At 36.1% G+C, this 18428-nt stretch overlaps 1 protein-coding gene across 1 annotated transcript in view; it reads left to right on the forward strand.

The window, feature by feature from the left end:
* The first annotated feature begins 1231 nt into the window (after window positions 1–1231).
* The window catches only part of USP16 (ubiquitin specific peptidase 16), a 35373-nt gene continuing 18176 nt past the window's right edge, over window positions 1232–18428 (forward strand). The window contains exons 1-12 of the mRNA XM_007943511.2: window positions 1232–1292; window positions 3976–4154; window positions 7099–7202; window positions 7992–8095; window positions 9652–9836; window positions 10582–10677; window positions 12572–12702; window positions 12992–13079; window positions 14063–14141; window positions 15372–15463; window positions 15831–15887; window positions 16856–17032. Coding sequence (XP_007941702.1) covers window positions 1232–1292; window positions 3976–4154; window positions 7099–7202; window positions 7992–8095; window positions 9652–9836; window positions 10582–10677; window positions 12572–12702; window positions 12992–13079; window positions 14063–14141; window positions 15372–15463; window positions 15831–15887; window positions 16856–17032 — 1353 coding nt within the window. The remainder of the gene's footprint in view (window positions 1293–3975; window positions 4155–7098; window positions 7203–7991; window positions 8096–9651; window positions 9837–10581; window positions 10678–12571; window positions 12703–12991; window positions 13080–14062; window positions 14142–15371; window positions 15464–15830; window positions 15888–16855; window positions 17033–18428) is intronic.

Below are 18428 nucleotides of genomic sequence, written 5' to 3' on the forward strand. Positions count from 1 at the left end.
CTTGAAACGCCATTTTTAAGATAAGGAATAGTATGTAAAATGTACCTTGTTTCATTTATACCCACATACTTTGTGTTCTTTTGTTATTAGTATGTTCATTTATTTTGTGAAGATTTTAGATTATCCTTGGGAAGATTTTCTTATCATTTACTTGATGTGTCACTTTTTAAAAAAAAAATATATAAACCTTTTGAATTATCTTTAATTAATCTATTAAGAGCTAAAAGAGGAATACATCTAAGACTCTATGCCACAGCAGTGATGACAGCTGCTTATCAGAATCGACTAGGCAATGTTTCAAAACATGTGCCCTGAGCCACACTTTCCACATGTGTAATCAGAGTTTTAATCAACATCTCTGGTGAAGTAAGAGTCAGTCATTTAAGTGATTTTGACATTCATAATTTATTTTAACACATGTAAAATACAACTTTTCAAAACTAATACTATTATGTAAAGGTAGGTAGACGTATATGTATTTTCAGCACTTTTCACATTTTCTTATTTTGAATTGTTAATTAAAGAGGTGAAGGTTTGATGTGCAATTGAGGGTTTGTCATAGCCTCCCAAACTGGTTTTGGCAATAGTAGTGTAAATAGTTGAGAATGCATTTGTAATCAGTTCTCTACTATTTAATCACCATAGGAAATCCTGGTGTGGAAAATGAAGAATAGCATACCACTTTTTGTATTTGATTTTGAAATTATTTTGCTAATTTTCTAATTCCTCAATTATTTTTAATTTTTCTTAGAAAAATCAATTTACATAAATGGCAGAGGTAAGAAAAGAAGGTTTGAAGGAAAGGAAATCAGTCTGAGGTTTAAAAGTGCCACTAACATTCCATATTTATGTAATGAGGAATTAGATTACTAATAATGTAAAGGGCTGAGACTTCAGTATCTGTGTGAGAAGATTTATGCTTTAGCCTCACTTTTTTGTTTATAAAAAAAAAATCTCTTAAGTTTACTAAGTATCAATTTCTCAAGCTGTGAAAAAGAGGTAACTACTTATTCTACCTACTGCACAGAATTCTTATTGAAAATTAAATGATAAATGTGAGTGGTCTTTATAAATTATAGTATGCTACACACAAAATACAATCTTATGTGTGGTTTAGTTATATTACTATCTTCTAGAGAAATATAAAACATATCTTTTTTTGGTCAAGCTAATTTTATCTTGTTTTCTAGATTGTTACTTTGTGTCATTAAGCCATCCATAAAGTACCAACATGGGAAAGAAACGGACAAAGGGAAAAACTGTTCCAATCGATGATTCTTCTGAATCATTAGGTATATTTCAATAATTGAATCTTTAAAGTAACATTTATATCACCAAATGATATGTATTATTTAAATATATAGAACACAAAGTGTACATTATTCTTATGTAACATGCATTTTAACTTAATATTTATATGTCATTTAAGAGACTGTTATATTATTTTTATTGGCATAGTATTCCATTGACGTAAAGGACTATGAATGCAGATTTCATGGCTTATGTAGATAATACTCTACTGTTAAAAATTTAGGTAGTCTTTAACTTTTTAGTGGTGTGAGTGAAGCAACAGTAAAAACATCTTTGTAGCTAAATTTCTGTGTACTTATTTCCTTAGTATAAATGCTAGAAATGGAATTGCTGGATCAAATGGTATGAATATTTTCAAGGTCTTTTTGATGCTATTGCCAAATTACTCTCCAGAAATGTTTTACTAATGAAAAGTCCTGGCCACCACTTGTCTGTCATTGGAGGCTTGTGTATTGCTATGATGCTAAACAAATGTCAGTGGAGCTTCCAGCCTAAGACAGACTAGGAAAAGAGGCCTGGTGACATACTTCTGAAAATCAGCGAGTGAAGACTCTGGATCACAATGGTCCAATCTGTTGTGTTTGGGATCATCATGAGTCAGGGGCTGATTTGACAACGGCTAATAAAATAGCAACAGCAGCATAATAAAATGCCCATTTCCCTAAATCAAACCCAAACCTGCTACCATTGACTCAATTCTGACTCATAGTGATCCTATAGGACAGGGTAGAATGCCCCCATAGGGTTTCTAAGGCTGTAAATCTTTATGGAAGCAGACTGCCCCATCTTTTTCCTGTGGTATGGCTGGTGGGTTTGAACTGCCAGCCTTTTGGTTAGCAGTCAGGTGCCTTAGACCCTATGCTACCAGAGCTCCTACAGTAGTTAATATCATTTGTAAAAATATTTGCTGATTTATTAGTTGAAAAAAGGTATCTCCTTTTCTTAGTTTATATTTTGGCTACTATTGGGGTTCAGGATTTTTTCACATGATCTCATTTGTATTTATATTTCTTCTTGTGGTGAATTGTAATCTCATTGGACTAAAGCTAACTGTGCCCTTTCACTACTTTCTAAACTGCCAGGACCTTTGAAACAATTCAAGCCGTTTAGAGTAACTTGCGAAGCCCTTTACTTAATCTGGCCCCAACAGGGTTTTCAGCCTCATGATCAGCTGTTCATTTTTCACACATATGTGACTTTGCTACACCTTATCACTGGTCGTTCTGGGGAGACAGCATTTACGTTTATTCCTTCATGCCTTTGTTCATGGAATGTTGCTTTTTCACACTGTCACTCCCCAAGATCTTGGTTTATAATGTGAGCTTTGGAATCAGAAAGACATGAGTCCAAATTCTAGCATAGCCACTTAGTGTCCTTACGCATAAATCTTCGTTTTTTTCATCTGTCATTGGTGATAATAGTGTCTTTCTTTTAGGGTGGTTGTGAGGATTAAATGAGATAATGTATACAACCATGTAGCATAGTTCCAGGCTCATACTAAGTGCTCAAATCAGAAATTTCTATTTCAATATCTTCCAAGACAGCCCAGATGTTATCTCCCCTGTGAAACTTTTGGCAACCTTAGCCTTTTCTTGTGCTGCTGTAGTGTGTTTTGGAGATTTTTTTTTTTCCATTCAACAAATATTTTATTTATTTATTTTTAATTGTGATTTGGGTGAAGCTTTACCAAGCAAATTTACTTTCCATACAGCAGTTTACATATACTTTATCTCATGACATTGACCACAGTTTACCACAATGCAACAGCTCCCCTTCCACTTCCTCTCCATAGTAACCTCTTCCCTGTGTCTATCCCTCCATGCGCTCGGGCCCCGAGCTATCTCCCTGTGCATAAGCAGCCCTTCTTTCTCCCATGATTGTTCTCTCCAAGGAATGTATCTACTTGAGGTAAATGTTCAACTCATGTGCCTGTTTTCTGTTTGGCTGGAAACCACAGGTGTGGGTTCAATTCCAGATCTGAAGGGCAGCTAGGGGCCATAGTCTCAGTGTTCCACCGGGCTTTATCGGACCAGCAAACCTGGTCCCCCTCCCCTTTTTTCCCCCTCCAAATGATTTTGAGTTTTGTTTGTTTTGGAGATTTTTACACATTTATTTATCTATCTATCTCTCCTACCAGGAGCTCTAGTGGCACAGTGGTTAAAGCAGTGGGCTGCTAATCAGAAGGTCAATGGTTTGAATCTGTCAGCTGATCCATGGGAGAAAATTGAGGCATTCTGTTTTTTGTAAAGATTTATAGCCTTGGAAACTTTCTGGGACAATTCTACTCTGTCCTGTAGCATCGCTATGAGTTAGAACCAACTCATGGCAGTGAGTATTTAGTGGGTATCTTCCTTAACAGACTATGAACTATTCAAGGAGAAGAGCTATGACTTGGTGGCTCTTAGGCTTCCTGACAAGGAAAAGGAAGCAGCTAAATAAATTGAAGTGATTTTTATGGGGAGTTATACAAAGTAAAATTTCACATTTGTATAAAATCTGTTTCTCACATAATCATCTCCTAATGTAATATATCAAACAAAAATAAAATTTCAGATTATCAGTTCATAAAGTAAATTAATTTTTGATGTTTGAATGAAAGATAAGTTCTGAGCTTAACTGAAAAACCGTTTTTGGTTTTGTGTACTTCTTTATTTATTTTAATAGAACCTATGTGCAGACACATTAGAAAAGGACTGGAACAAGGTAATTTGAAAAAGGCTTTAGTGAATGTGGAATGGAATATTTGCCAAGACTGTAAGATGGACAATAAAGTAAAAGATAAATCTGAAGAGGAAACAGAAGAAAACTCTTCAGTTTGGCTATGTCTTAAATGTGGCCATCAGGTATGCTTAAATTTTGATCAATACGGGATTTTAGAAACTCTTTGAACGTTTTTCAGGTTCCTGGGTAGGAGCTCTGGTGGCATAGTGGTTAAAGCATTTGACTGCTAATCAAAAGGTCGACAATTTGAACCACCAGCCACTCTGTGGGGGAAAATGAGGCAGTCAGCTTCCATAAAGATTTACAGCCTTGTAAACCCTATGTGGCAGTTCTGCTGTGTCCTGTAGGGTTGCTATGAGTTGGAATTGACTTGATAGCAGTGGGTTTTGGTTTGGGTTTGGGTTTGGGTGGTGCAAATGGTTGTGCTTGAGTATAGCCAAGAATACTGGAGTATAATGAAGGGTCAACAAGGGAGGGGAAGACCCTCAACAAAATGGATTGACACAGTGGGGCAGTGTTTTGTTTTGTTGTACATAAGGTCATTGTGAGTCAGAGATGACTCAATAGCACCTAACAACAACAACAACAACAACATAGCCTAGAAAACTCTGTGGAGTTCTCTGTAATACATGGGGTTGCCATGAGTTGGTATTGACTCAGTGGCAACAGGTTTCTTTTTTGTTTTACAGTGTATTACTTAAAACAGCATGGATGTTTAGATGCCAGCTGGCATAGGTCATATTCTCTCAGGAACAGATTCTGAGATGAAAATTTGGGTATAGATGGTTTATTGGGGAATATTCTCAAATACCACACCAGGTACAGAGTGAAGAAAGCAGGATTAGGCAGAGGGAGAAGTTCAACTAAAAGGCAGTTACGATAGGGCCTCAGACAATCCCACTGCGAACTCTGGCCCTTCCTAGATGTTTTAAGTTAAGACAAGGGATCAGGTCTTTGTACTTGCTCATTAACTAGCCATTGCATGTGGCCTTTGCTTTTGGTTGAGGATAATTCCTGGGGATTGACTGGGCTGTGGGCTGTCAGCAAGCATCATTCCTGGCAATCAGGAGAATTAGTTTCTCAATGGGGGATCTGAGCAGCACACCATAGGGTCCATTATACTAACTTACAAGTATCACATGGTACTAAACATCAGGGTCTTTTGGCCACCTGCTAAAACGGCAAGGAGGCCACATGTTCTGACCTCCTCTAATCCCACAAGAGAAAGACAGAATTACTATCAATAGCCCAAGGCCTATTCCTGAGAGGCCAGACATGCTGCCTCCCTCCAGTCTTTTCTCCAACCGTTCCTCCCAAAGCACCCACCACCTCTCTCCTGGGTTCGATAATTCGCTGCAGTGGCCACACAGAACTCATGGATTACGGGTTTTATTAGGGAAGCACCAGGCTACAACTCAAGTTCAGGAAGAACGCTCAGTCTCTCTCCCAGCCCACCGTGTCTCAGCCAACAGTCTCTCACAGTCCCCCCCAGCAGTGCGTGTCCCTCGGTGTCTCACTCAGCAATGCGTGTGTCTTGCATCTCTTTCCCAGCAGCGCATGTCTCTTTCAGCAGCACATCTTCCTCAACCAGCAGTCAGAGCAAGTTCTGCCTCCAGGAGGCCTCCTTTTGAGCTCGGAAGGGTGGTCAAACTAGCCAATCACAGCATCAGAACTCTAAGCACGTGAGAGAGAGTGGGAACCTCCCAGAACATTGTATTGTGCCACGCCCAACAGAAATAACCCAGGCGGATAGCTTCAGCAATCAGGAGCTCCTCAGTTGCTCATTCCACCACTGAGTTTACAATGACTTATGGGTAGAAAAGAGATACAAAGTAATTTACTACACCACACCACCCTTAGTGGTTGCAAGTTAAGTTTATATGTTAGGAAACTGGGTTACTAGGCTGAGCTTCAAGATGAGGCTTACAGCCAATTTTTTTTTTTTTTTTTTTTTTGAGTTAAAGTACATTTTTAGCTTCAGTGAAAATAGAACTAGTTATTGTAGTGTGGTCCAAGGAGGTTTTGTGGCCTGGTTCAGAAAGATACACAGCAAAGATGCATTTCTTAGCAGTGAGCTAACAAGTTGGAAGCAAAAATCTGCTTATGTTCTTTTATGAATAAGCCTATACATCTTTTAGTTGAAAAGCTTCCAGTTACTTGTTTGTTTAATACTTACTGATCTCTAATGTGAGCTAGGTCTTTTGATAATAGGTTAATACACATAATTGATACCTTCAGGGTTTACAATCCAGGGAGAAAAGAGATGAACATTAGTAACATCAATACAAGGTAGAAAATAAGGAATGCCACTAGGAATTTATACAGCATTTTGTAGGAATGTCTTTATAGGAAGGATAAAATATTTTCCTATTTGGGAGGTTAAGCATAGACTTTTGGGAGAATTTTGTTTTTGAAGAAAATCCTGAAGAATGGGTGGGATTTGACCAGGTGGCCGTAACAGTGAAGGATTCCAGGACAAATGAGCAAAATTGTATAGCTGCGAAAGTGCTCATTGAGTTTTTAGATGGTATAAAGTATGTGAATAGGAGAATAAGGGAGTTTATGTTGAGGTCAAGTTGGGGTCAGAGGGAATTGGGTTTGTTCATTAGGAGATTAAGAACAATTGATAATTTTTGAATTGAATTATCTGAAAAGAGCTTTGTTTTAAGAACATTAAACTAAAAAAAATATAGGGATATGGAGGAGGCTAAAGTCAAGAGAACAGTTAGGAGGCCTTGGCATAGTCCAAACCTGACCTAATGAATGACTAAATTAGCATGGTTTAATTGCACTGGAGAAGACAAGTTGAAGTGGAAGGGTGCATGATTTTCTAAATACCTGTTTTCTTAAAGGTCCTTAGTTGCATATAGATACTCAAGTTTTAACAGAAGTCCATACTTTTGTTATGTGTTATTTTCAAAATTTTTATGTTGCTGATATTTTATTTTCAAAATTGTATAAATGGCAGAATTACTTGAGCCACTTCCTTGTTTATTATATATTATGAATTCTTTCCTCATTCTATGGATTTTTGTGACTTTGAGGTTTGTGGTTATGATTCTCTAGGGCTGTGGCAGAAATTCTCAGGAGAAGCATGCCCTGAAGCACTATATGACACCGAGATCTGAACCTCACTGCCTGGTTCTTAATCTGGACAATTGGAGTGTGTGGTGAGTTTCAACTTTGTGCACATTAACTAGAAATTCCTTGAAATGTTGGAGAATAGAGATATTTGAAATATTTGGAATATTTGTTTAGATACTCCATTTTCAGAATGCTAGAGAATGGGATGCTATGTGAAGCTTTTGCTTAGTTTGACAAACAAAAATTATAGCATGTAGAAGAGTTAGGAATCTTCACCCTTAGTTTTTTCTTTCTTGTGATATTAAAAGGCATTTAGTGAACTACTTTTTAGTTTTAAAAATTGGGACACTAAGAACAATTTCAGATAAACTGAGAATATAGTAAAATGTTGGCAGTGAATTTGCATAAAAATAAATCTTGGTCTAGTATGTTGTATTTCCTGTATTGTAACATCATTAAAACAGGTGTTCACATCTTTAAAATCCATGTATTTTTTGCAGCATTGTTCATTATTGGCTATAAAATTTGTTAATTTTATTGGTATCTTGAATTATGTATATGTATTTTGAAATACGTATTAAAAACCTTTTGACTTTAGTGTTATAAATAACCATCACAGTAAAATGTTTATTTGGAGTTTTTTCACAGTATATATAGCCAAAATTCTGACTAACATTAGTAAAAGGAAACCAAAATTAATATGAATGGTCTTTTTTGAGAAAACATAATGAATTTTTATTTAAATAAAGGAATTTTATTTTCCGTTTAATACAGTAATTTGGTGGTTACACATTTTGTAGTCTAGGATTTATAATTTGGCCCCCTCTTTTAGTTGTCTGTTTGTCATTTTTCTTCTCTGATCTTTTGGGAGACAGGTGTTACATGTGTGATGATGAGGTCCAGTATTGTAGTTCAAATCGATTGGGTCAAGTGGTTGATTATATTAGAAAACAAGCCGATATTACAACTTCAAAATCAGGTAAAAATAATTTATTTCTTAGTGTATACTGTAATGTTGACTTTCATATGTACTGATGTTTAGGTTTATTATACCACTCCAGCATTTACGTATAAAAACCCCCTGCCGTTGAGTTAATTCCAATTCATAGTAACCCCCATTGCCCCACTGGGTTTCCAAGGCTGTAAATCTTTTATGGAAGTAGTTTGCCTTATCTACCTCCCAGTAGCTATGGGTTTGAACCTCTCACCTTCTGGTTGTCAGCCATATAGCTGGGTAAAATTGGTTATAACCCACTGCCATCAAATCAATTCTGACTCAAAGTGGCCATATAGTACAGATTAGAACTGCCCCATAGAGTTTCCAACGCTTTCGTAAATCTTTGTGGAAGCAAATTGTCTCATCTTTCTCACTCAGAGTGGCTGGTGGGTTTGAACTGCTGCCCTTCTTTTTAGTTAGCAGCTGGATGCTTTAGTCACTGTACCAACAGAGCTCCTTAAAACTAGTTATAGTTGGCTTCAAAATAATGAAATAATTTTTGGTTAAGAATGTAAAACTGGAAACGTATATAATTAATAAGGTACGAAGACTGGGCAATCTACTTCCATAGAGATACCACCTTGGAAACCTAAGGAGGGGTTGCTATGAATTGTAATTGACACAATGGTAGTGAGTTTGTTTTCTTGGCTTTGATTTAGAAGGGATCTGAGAAATAAGCTAGTCAGATGTAATGAAGACTCTGTTGTTGTTGTTGTTATGTGCCGTCGAGTCGGCCCTAACTCATAGCGACCCCTCCTTGGGTTTCCGAGGCAGTACCACTACAGAAGTAGATTGCCCCATCTTCCTTCTGAGGAGTGGCTGGTGGGTTTGAACTGCCAGCCTTCTGGTTAGCAGTCAAGTGCCTTAGGCACTATGCTACCAGAGTTCCTAATGAAGACTCTAGACTGAGGTAATGGGCCAGTAACTTCTTACGTTTTATAATAGCAAGATTTCAGTTCATTTGTTGGAATGCTATAAAAGTAAAGTACTTCTGGTAGCCTGATACATCTTACTTTTTTTTTTTCATGAATAATTGAGTTAATTGGGTTGTCTTACATCATCTGCTTTAAGCTTGTTTAGATTTTTGCTGGGAAAGTGTCATAGGATGGTCAAAGAAGTATCTTTGCCAGAGCCAGAATTGTGAGTTCTTCACATCTGGATTGGTTTTGACCTGCAGAATTCATTTGAAAATTTATTATATGTCCACATTCTCTATTTGATTGTTTTCTACTTAAATTTTTCAAGGTGTGTGATACTCTTATCTGTAAAGAATTTTTGTGCAGTAGAAAAGTGAAGATTTATATCAAAGCATATACTCTTTGGTTTCATTTGTCCAATTAATACTTACATCAGTTTTGAATATTTTTTATCTTTGGGTTTTTCTCTCTGAATAGTAATTTACCTGTATCGATTAGTCAACATTTAAAAACAAACAAGTGGCAAATAATGACGTTAGGTAATTTCTAGTATTCTGTCCCAGTTGGTAGAGCTGTATTATATGTTTTGCTAAATCTCCCTCCTCCTTCTCATTTTTGCAGCAACAAAAGATAATGGAAGCATTGAACTGGAAAATAAAAAATTAGAAAAAGAAAGTAAAAATGAACAAGAGAGAGAAAAAAAGGAAAACATGGCTAAAGAAAATCCTTCCATGAATTCTTCCCAAATAACTGTGAAAGGACTCAGTAATTTGGGAAATACGTGTTTCTTCAATGCAGTTATGCAGGTGCCAATATTATCATTTTTTCTTTTTTAAAAAATCTTCCAGTCTTTCTTCATATTATAGGATCTGTTACTGATAGTATTGAGTTTTTTTTCTTAAGCAATTTATTTCTGTGTGTTCAAAGAAAACTCAAATGCTTCATTTTGGATGAAAGTAAAACACTATGCTGAGCATTGGAATACAGTGGGGTTCGAAACAAACATGGTCCCTGACCTTATGGAGCTTGCACTTGGGTGAAGAAGCAAAGGATAATGCAGAACAGAAATCTGTAGTTACAAGGAGTGTATATGCCTAATGTGAATGTTAAGTTCATATGCCTGTCTTTTGTTTGGCTGGAAGCCACAGGATTTGGCTAGAAGCCACAGGAGTGAGTTCAATTCCAGACCTGAAGGGCAACTAGGGGCCATCCTCTCAGAGGCTCCACTAGGCTCTATCAGACCAGCAAATCTGGTCCCTTTTTTTTTTTTTAAACAAGTGATGGTAAATGGTGGTGAGAGAATCATGGTTGTAGTGGTGGTTGGGGGGAGACAGCTACTTTAGATTGGGTTTTTGGAGAAAACTGAAGTATTTCTCAGCCAAAAAAGAGTAGAGAGAAGAGCATGCTATAGCTTTTCATTTCCTAAGTGTAGATTTAATAAAGTGTTGGTAGTGATTTTCTGTTTTGATAGAAGAATCCCTTAAGAAATATTTGGATAAATTAATTATCCTTTAAAATAATTTTCTTCTTTTTTTTCATCCTTCATTCCAGAACTTGTCACAAACTCCAGTGCTTAGAGAACTACTAAAAGAAGTAAAAATGTCTGGAACAATTGTGAAAATTGAACCACCTGATTTGGCATTAACAGTATGTACTTCAAAATATTCTCTTACAGTCAGTAACTTTTCCCCTCTGCATGTCCACATTGTAAATTATTTGAAAGCATTGACACTCATTTCCACCTTGTTTGTTTGCATTTGTTTTGTTTTAGGCTACCAAGTTAAACGTTTTTAGACTAATAGAAATTATAAGGGGCTTTTACATTTAATTTTCTGTGTATATCATGTTGTTTGCTCTAGTTTTTGGCTTCCCAGTGTTCTCAGTATTCTTGGAAATATTGCTGATACTTGTGGAGTCCTGTGCTATTTTTTTTTTTTTTAAATTTTTATTGTGATTTGGGTGAAAGTTTACAGAGCAAATTCATTTTCCATACAGCAGCTCACATATACTTTGTCTCATGACACTGACTGCAATTTACCACAATCCAACAGCTCCCTTCCCTCTTCCCCTCCGCCCCGATAGTTACCTCTTACCTGTGTCCTTCCTTCCCATGCACTCCTGCCCCCGTGAGCTGTCTCCCTGTACATACACAACCCTTCTATTCTCCCATGCTTGATCTCTTCAAGGAGTGTGTATGCCTAATGTAAATTTGTTTAGCTCATATGCCTGTCTTTTGTTTGGCTCGACGCCACAGGAGTGGGTTCAATTCCAGACCTGAAGGGCAGTTAGGGGCCATAGTCTCAGAGGTTCCACCAGACTCTTACCAGACCAGCAAACCTGGTCCCTTTTTTTTTTCCTTTAAATGATTTTGAGTTTTGTTTCACTTTGTTCTCCCACTCTATTCATGATCTCCTACATAGATCCCCTCCCAGTGGTTGACACCTGTGCTATTTTTAAGGAGCTCTGGTGGTGTAGTGCCTAAGTCATTTAACTGCTAACCAGAAAGTTGGTGGTTCAAACCCACCAGCCACCCTATGGAAGGAAGACTGGGCAATCTACTTCTATAAAGATTACCTCCTTAGAAACTCAAAGGGGGTCACTATGAATCGGAATCAATTTGATGGCAGTTAGTTTGGTTTTTTGGTTGGTGCTATTTTTCTCTGGTGGTGTAGTGCCTAAGGCATTTGACTGCTAACCAGAAAGCTGGAGGTTCAAATGCACCAGCCACTCCTCGGAAGGAAGATTAGGCAATCAACTTGCGTAGAGATACCACCTCAGAAACCCAAGGAGGGGTCACTATGAGCCAAATCTGACTCGATGGCACTGAGTTTGGTTTTGGTTTATTTTTAACATCTTTTAAGGTGAGTGCTGCACAGCCAAATGAGTTTTACCATATTTATTTTTATTTATATTTTGCTTAGTGTTTTCTGTTCTTATATGGCAGTAAGTTCTTGATAATCTAAAACTAACATTAAAAAAAACCCAAATCCAGTGCCATTGAGTGTTTTGACTCATGATGACCTTATGTGTTACAGAATAAAAGTGCTCAATAGGGTTTTCTTGGCTGTCATCTTTATGGGAGCAGATTACCAGGACTTTGTTTTGCAGTGCTGCTGCGTGGGTTCAAACTGGTAACTTTTCTGTTGGTAGTCAAGTGCAAACTGTTTGTTCCAATAGTGGAGCCCTGGTGGCACAGTGTTTAGGTGCTCAGCTGCCAGCCAAAAGGTTGGCAGTTTGAACCTATCAGCAGCTCTGCTGGAAAAAGATTTTTGGTCTGTTTTGTTAAAGATGACAGCCTTGGAAACCTTGTGGGGGCAGTTCTACTCTGACTTATAGGGTTGCCGTGGGTTGGAAGCAACTGAATGGCAGCAGATTTGGCTTTTGGCAGGACTAGAAAGTTTCTTTACCTAGACATGAACATTTGAAACTTTTAAATACAGCTATATGAACATTATTGGCAGTATATTTTAACTAGTTACATGTTGGAAAAGTAAATGAGCCCAAAATTTGACTGAAGAAAGTAATTTTATTCCATATCCAGGAACCCTTAGAAATAAACCTTGAGCCTCCAGGACCTCTTACTTTGGCCATGAGCCAGTTTCTTAATGAGATGCAAGAGACTAAAAAGGGAACTGTGACACCTAAAGAACTCTTTTCTCAGGTCTGTAAAAAGTAAGTATCCATTTTGATTGTGCTTTTAGTGCATCAGTGAGATGCTGAGAAATAAAAACAACAGCATTAGAAGCACTCACTGTATATATTAAAGCATTGTTTGTATTACTTTGATTAGAAATACATATTTTAAGTGAAAAATTAAGTCTACCAAGGTTTTATTGGACTAGGCAGAAATTTTGAGAAACCAGAGACACTATAAGATTTAAGATATAAGCCTAAAATGTTGTAAACATTGATTCATATCTTAGTAGAATCATAATTTATTTCTTTTTTTCTTTCCCTGTAGAGCAGTGCGGTTTAAAGGTTATCAGCAGCAAGACAGCCAGGAGCTGCTTCGCTACTTATTGGATGGGATGAGAGCAGAAGAACACCAAGTTAGCATATGGTTATCATAGTTATAATCCCATTTTCATGAACTTGTCTGTGATTTGATGTTTTGAGAGTTTTTAAAGAAGTGAAAGCTGGTGAATTAGGGTCATTATACTTTTAAGCATGTTTTCTACACTGACCTCTTCAACCAGTATGTTTTAATCATTAGAATGAGAGAATAAAAATGTTTCTTCTTTCTGTGATGCTCCAGATTACTTGATGTTTTCAGCATTATTGTTCATTAAGAATTCTATTGTACTACCAGGAGAGCTGTGAGTATTGGATAATGTTTCTCCCAAAACAGCTCCCAGTCACAGCACACCCTCCTAAGTGTAATTTAGCAGTTTTGAATCTGGGATGTCTTTGTTACCATTTAAAAGTTTTGTTGATTACCAAGATATAAAATGTATTTGGGGATGTGAATATAATAGTGACAGTAACTAATGTTTATTTTGCTCTCACTTTGTGCCAACCACTATTCTCCGTTTTATATGAATCACCTTTCTCAGTCCTCACAACCATCTTGTAAAGTAGATATTATTATTATAATTCTGTTTCATAGATTCTGAAGTTAGGATGTAGATAGATTCAGTACCTGATCCAAGGTTGCCCAGTGATGATGGAGCTGGACTTTGTGCTTAGGAGTTGATTCCTATAGCTCCCACGTAACCTCTCTGCTTCTAGCATGAAATACTTCAGTGGTCTTTCCAAAGGAGGTAGGCATGTTCTAGAAAGCTTTGGTTTGAATAGGTTAAGAACTTAAAATTAAGATAGTGCCCTTATTTACTGGTTAATGATTGTTTTATAAGTACAGTTCTTTTTAGCTTTTTGAAGTAATTTTGAATGTGTGATTTTAGAACTATTCATTTTTATTTGAGTAAGTCCGTGGAGGTACATTGTAATTGTTTTCTTGACTTGATTACATTTTTTTCCTGAGGAAAATAAAATTTAAAATTCAATAATATGTTACCCATTTTATTATTTTTAGAGAGTGAGTAAAGGAATTCTTAAAGCAATTGGTAATTCTACGGAAAAATTGGATGAAGAACTAAAAAATAAAATTAAAGGTAATGTCTGAGTTTTTGAACTAAAACACCATAGTTGAATTCCTCTCTACCTTAGGAGAAGATTGCTAGCGATGCTCACCACTGGGTTTTTTGTTTTTTTAAAATCATTCAGTCCTCCAAAGGTGAATACTTTAGAAAAACATATCTTGTAGTGTAGTCTTTTTATGCCATATTCAACGAAACTTAAAAAGATAGAGCAAAAAATGCCAGTTTTTTTAAAATGCATTTTATTGAAATACAATTTATGTACAGTGAAATACATAAAACTAAAGTAACGCCCCAGTTTTATTAAAAGCTTAGAATTATAATTAGTGATAAAAGAGTTATACTTGCCTTTATGATTGGCAGTGGCTGATTTATTAATCATGGAGTCGCTTTTAGTTCTTCCAGTCTTTCTTAATTCTTGTTATTATTGGGCATTTAAAGATTTAGGACTTAGCCCAATAAAACATTTTGTGATGATGGAAATGTCCTTTACCTCTGCTGTCTAGTACAGTAGCCACTAGCCACATATACCTGTTGAGCACTTGAAATGTACCAAATGCAACTGAGGGAGTAAATTTTTATTTAATTCTAATTAATTTAAATTTAAGGGGCCGCACATGATCAATGACTATTATATTAGATAATAGTTAGAAAACTGATTGTATCACTTTATATTAAACTCAACAAGATTATTTTCAGGGAAATGGGAAAACTAAAAAGGAATACTTTATCTGAAATATTTTTTAAATAAAAGAGTTCAGTGTTTTTTTTGTTGTTGTTGATAAAAAGAGTTCAGTCTTAAGAGTTCACAAAGCAGTTACATACATTCTCTCCAAGTTTGCTGCTATGCTATTTTTTTTATTAGTACTGAATGGAGAATGTTAGAGTTAGAAGGAAGCTAGGATATCAGCCTAGTCTGGTCTGCTCATTTCTCTAGTGGAGATGGTTGATACACAGGAAGTTCCACTGACTTGCATAATTTATTTTCCACTGATTAGATCTTGGATAAGGACTTTATTATTAATGAAAGGTGATAGTTTTAGAGAATGTCATTATGCTCAAAGGTAAAATATATGCTGCTGACTTCTGTAACAAAAAATAACATGATAATTATGGATAGAGTTAAAAAGTCTATGAGATGAAATTAAAAATACAAAATTAAAGTTAGGTAGATAAGTAGTTTTAACTTTCTAAAATTTAATTAGTTATATAAAGGTAGTTGATACACTTTTTTTTAATTCATAGATTATGAAAAGAAAAAATCAGCACCAAGCTTTGTGGACCGCATCTTTGGTGGTGAACTGACTAGTACAATCATGTGTGATGAATGCAGAACTGTAAGTATGCAGAACTGTAAGTAGATGTGGGTATGACTAGATTGATTTATTAATATTAATAGAGTATAGTTTATCAGCTTTTTCTTTCAAAACCAGAAATGTCTAACATTGTAAGATATTCTTTATTGAACTATCCACATATGCGTGATTCTTTGTTAGTATCATTAACGTTTTTTAAGTCTTGGAGGAGTTAGTTCAATGCTTTATTTCCCCTAACCCAGCTTTCTCAGCATTTGTGTAGTTTTTTTTTAAGTTCATTTTCTTAAGCCTTTGTTTATTTTAAAACTAAGGTTGGGTTGATCTTACTACATAATGTCTAATGTGAATCATTTCCTTTCTTTTACATTTTCTTTTTTGGTTGGTTAAGGTCTCCTTGGTTCATGAATCTTTCCTTGATTTGTCTCTCCCAGTTTTAGATGATCAGGTAAGACTATTAAACTTACTTATTTAGGTAGATTTTTTTTTTCCCTCTGTTAGATTTTATTGGGGAAAGCTTTGTCACCTTTTCTAAGTTTGTGTATTACTTAGCCCATGTAGAAATTTTTCTTTATCTATTTGAAATACAATAATTGTTATGATTGAGAATAAGATAAACACTTTTTTTTTTTTTAAAACTGGTTAGTGTGTCTAGAATTCTTTAAATAATCAACTTGATTGCTTTTAAGTATAGGGAAGTATTTTACTCCCTTTAAAATTTATTTATTTTTATTATGTAAGGCTAACTGCAGCTCCCTTATGGTCCTTAGCCTATGAATGTTAAATAGAGTGTGTCTCATTTTTCAGTCACTTTGAGTAATAATAGTAAAAAAGAGAAGATATGACTTTATTGGCTAAATCATCATTCAGTTTCATATTAATTAAGTGGTCTCTTAGTCTGGCAGGATTAAAGTCTCACCAAACTTACTTTATTGTCTCTTTCTCTAAAACTATCATTTATGTTCAAAGAAAGGAAAGAATAAAAAGGACCTGGGGTGACATGTAAATCCCTTATAAACAGAAAGTTCATTTAGAAATGGATATGTGTAGAGTGTGAAACAAGCATATATCTAATAAAATACATTACATTCCTTTCCGTTACACTTGAATGTGAAGTTGCCTTTCTTTTTGGCTGTTTTTGTTTGTTTGTTTTCTTAGTATGTGTAGATTGCTTTCTATTATATGAGTGAATTTTGTCCTGCATGTATTTTCAAATACTGTAAAAAATCAATCCAGTGTAAAATTAAAACCAATACAAATCAGCAGTTGAACCAATGAAGTGGGTTCATTGCCATCGACTTGATTCTGACTCTGTAGGATAGGAGTAGAAAAATATATAGGTAACGTGAATTCTCTTTTTACTCAACAGTAGTTGAAAAAATTTATTTTTGACCCATATTCTCTTCATATTTTAAGAGTGGCAAGAAAAGTATAAATGATAAAAATCTAAAAAAGACTATGGAGTTTGACGATAAAGACAGTGAGGAAGAAAAAGATAATGACAGTTACATAAAAGAGAGAAATGATATTACTTCAGGAACAAGTAAACACTTACAGAAAAAAGCAAAGAAGCAAGCCAAAAAGCAAGCCAAGGTGGGTAATTATGATGAAAACCTCACTTTTATACTTTTAAAAAAAATTTTTTTATTGTGATTTGGGTGAAAGTTTAGAGCACATTTATGTTCCATACAGCAGTTCATAAACATTTTGTTTCATGACATTGCCTGCAATTCCCCACAGTGTAACAGCTGTCTTCCCACTTCCTGTCTGTAGTTACCTCTTCTCTGTTTCCTACTTTGCTATGTATTTCTGCCCCCAGAGCTATCTTCTTGTGCAAATACTCCCTTTCTGTTTTCCCATGATTGATCGTTCTTAAAGGAGTGTATTCACCCTACATGTCTGTCTGTTGTTTGGCTGCAAGCCACAGGCCTGAGTTTAGTTTCAGATCCGAAGGGTAACTAGGGACCATACTCTCGGGAGTCTCAACAGGTTCTATCGGACCAGTAAACCTGGTCTTTATATGCTTTTGAGTTTTGTTCAACTTTGTTCTCCCACTCACTTTTCTACTTTTTTTAAAAAAAATTTTTATTTTGATTTGAGTGAAAGTTTACAGAGCAAATTCATTTTCCATACGGCACTTCACACACACTTAGTTTCATACCACTGGCTGCAGTTTCCCACAGTGCAACAGCTCTCTTCCCACTTCTTCCTCATAGATTCCTCTTCCCTGTGTCCTTCCCTCCCATGCACTCTTGCCCCTTGAGCTGTCTCCTTGTGTGTACGCAGCCCTTCTATTCTCCCATGATTGATCGCTCCAAGGAGTGTGTCTACCTAATGTAAATGGTCAGCTCATATGCCTGTCTTTTGTTTGGCTGGAAGCCACAGGAGTAGGTTCAATTCCAGACCTGTCAGACCAGCAAACCTGGTCCCTTTTTTTGTTTGTTTGTTTATCATTTTGAGTTTTGTTCCACATTGTTCTCCCTCTCTATCCAGGATCTCCTACATAGATCCCTCTCCAAGTGGTTGACAGTGGTAGCCAGGCACCATCTAGTTCTTCTGGTCTCATAATAGGCTGAGGATCACATGGTGTACCAGTCCCTTGGACTAATTGTTTCCATGCATCCTTGGTTTTCTTCATTTTTCTTTGCTCTGGATGAGGAGAGGCCCATTGTTGCATCTAGATGGCTGCTTGCAAGCTTTTAAGATCCCATTTGCTACTTGCCAAAGTAGAACCATGTTTTTGTGTAGTATGTTTGCCAATTGAGCTTGATGTCCCCTATGACCATGGTCCCAAGCCCACAGGTCCAACTACTCGCTCCTACCGGGTGATTGTCTGTGGCCAAGAAGTAACTACAACCTTGTCTTTTGTCAGCTCTAGTGTATACTTGGGAATTCTTACAGAACATACAAATACACTTGTAGAAACATTGTTTGCCAACCCTATACATGATCATGGGCACATTTCCCCTTGCATTAAAAAAAAAAAAAA

Source organism: Orycteropus afer, unplaced genomic scaffold (genome assembly GCF_000298275.1).
Source record: "Orycteropus afer afer isolate SDZICR_OR568_19922 unplaced genomic scaffold, OryAfe1.0 scaffold00108, whole genome shotgun sequence".
Classification (NCBI taxonomy): Eukaryota; Metazoa; Chordata; class Mammalia; order Tubulidentata; family Orycteropodidae; genus Orycteropus; species Orycteropus afer.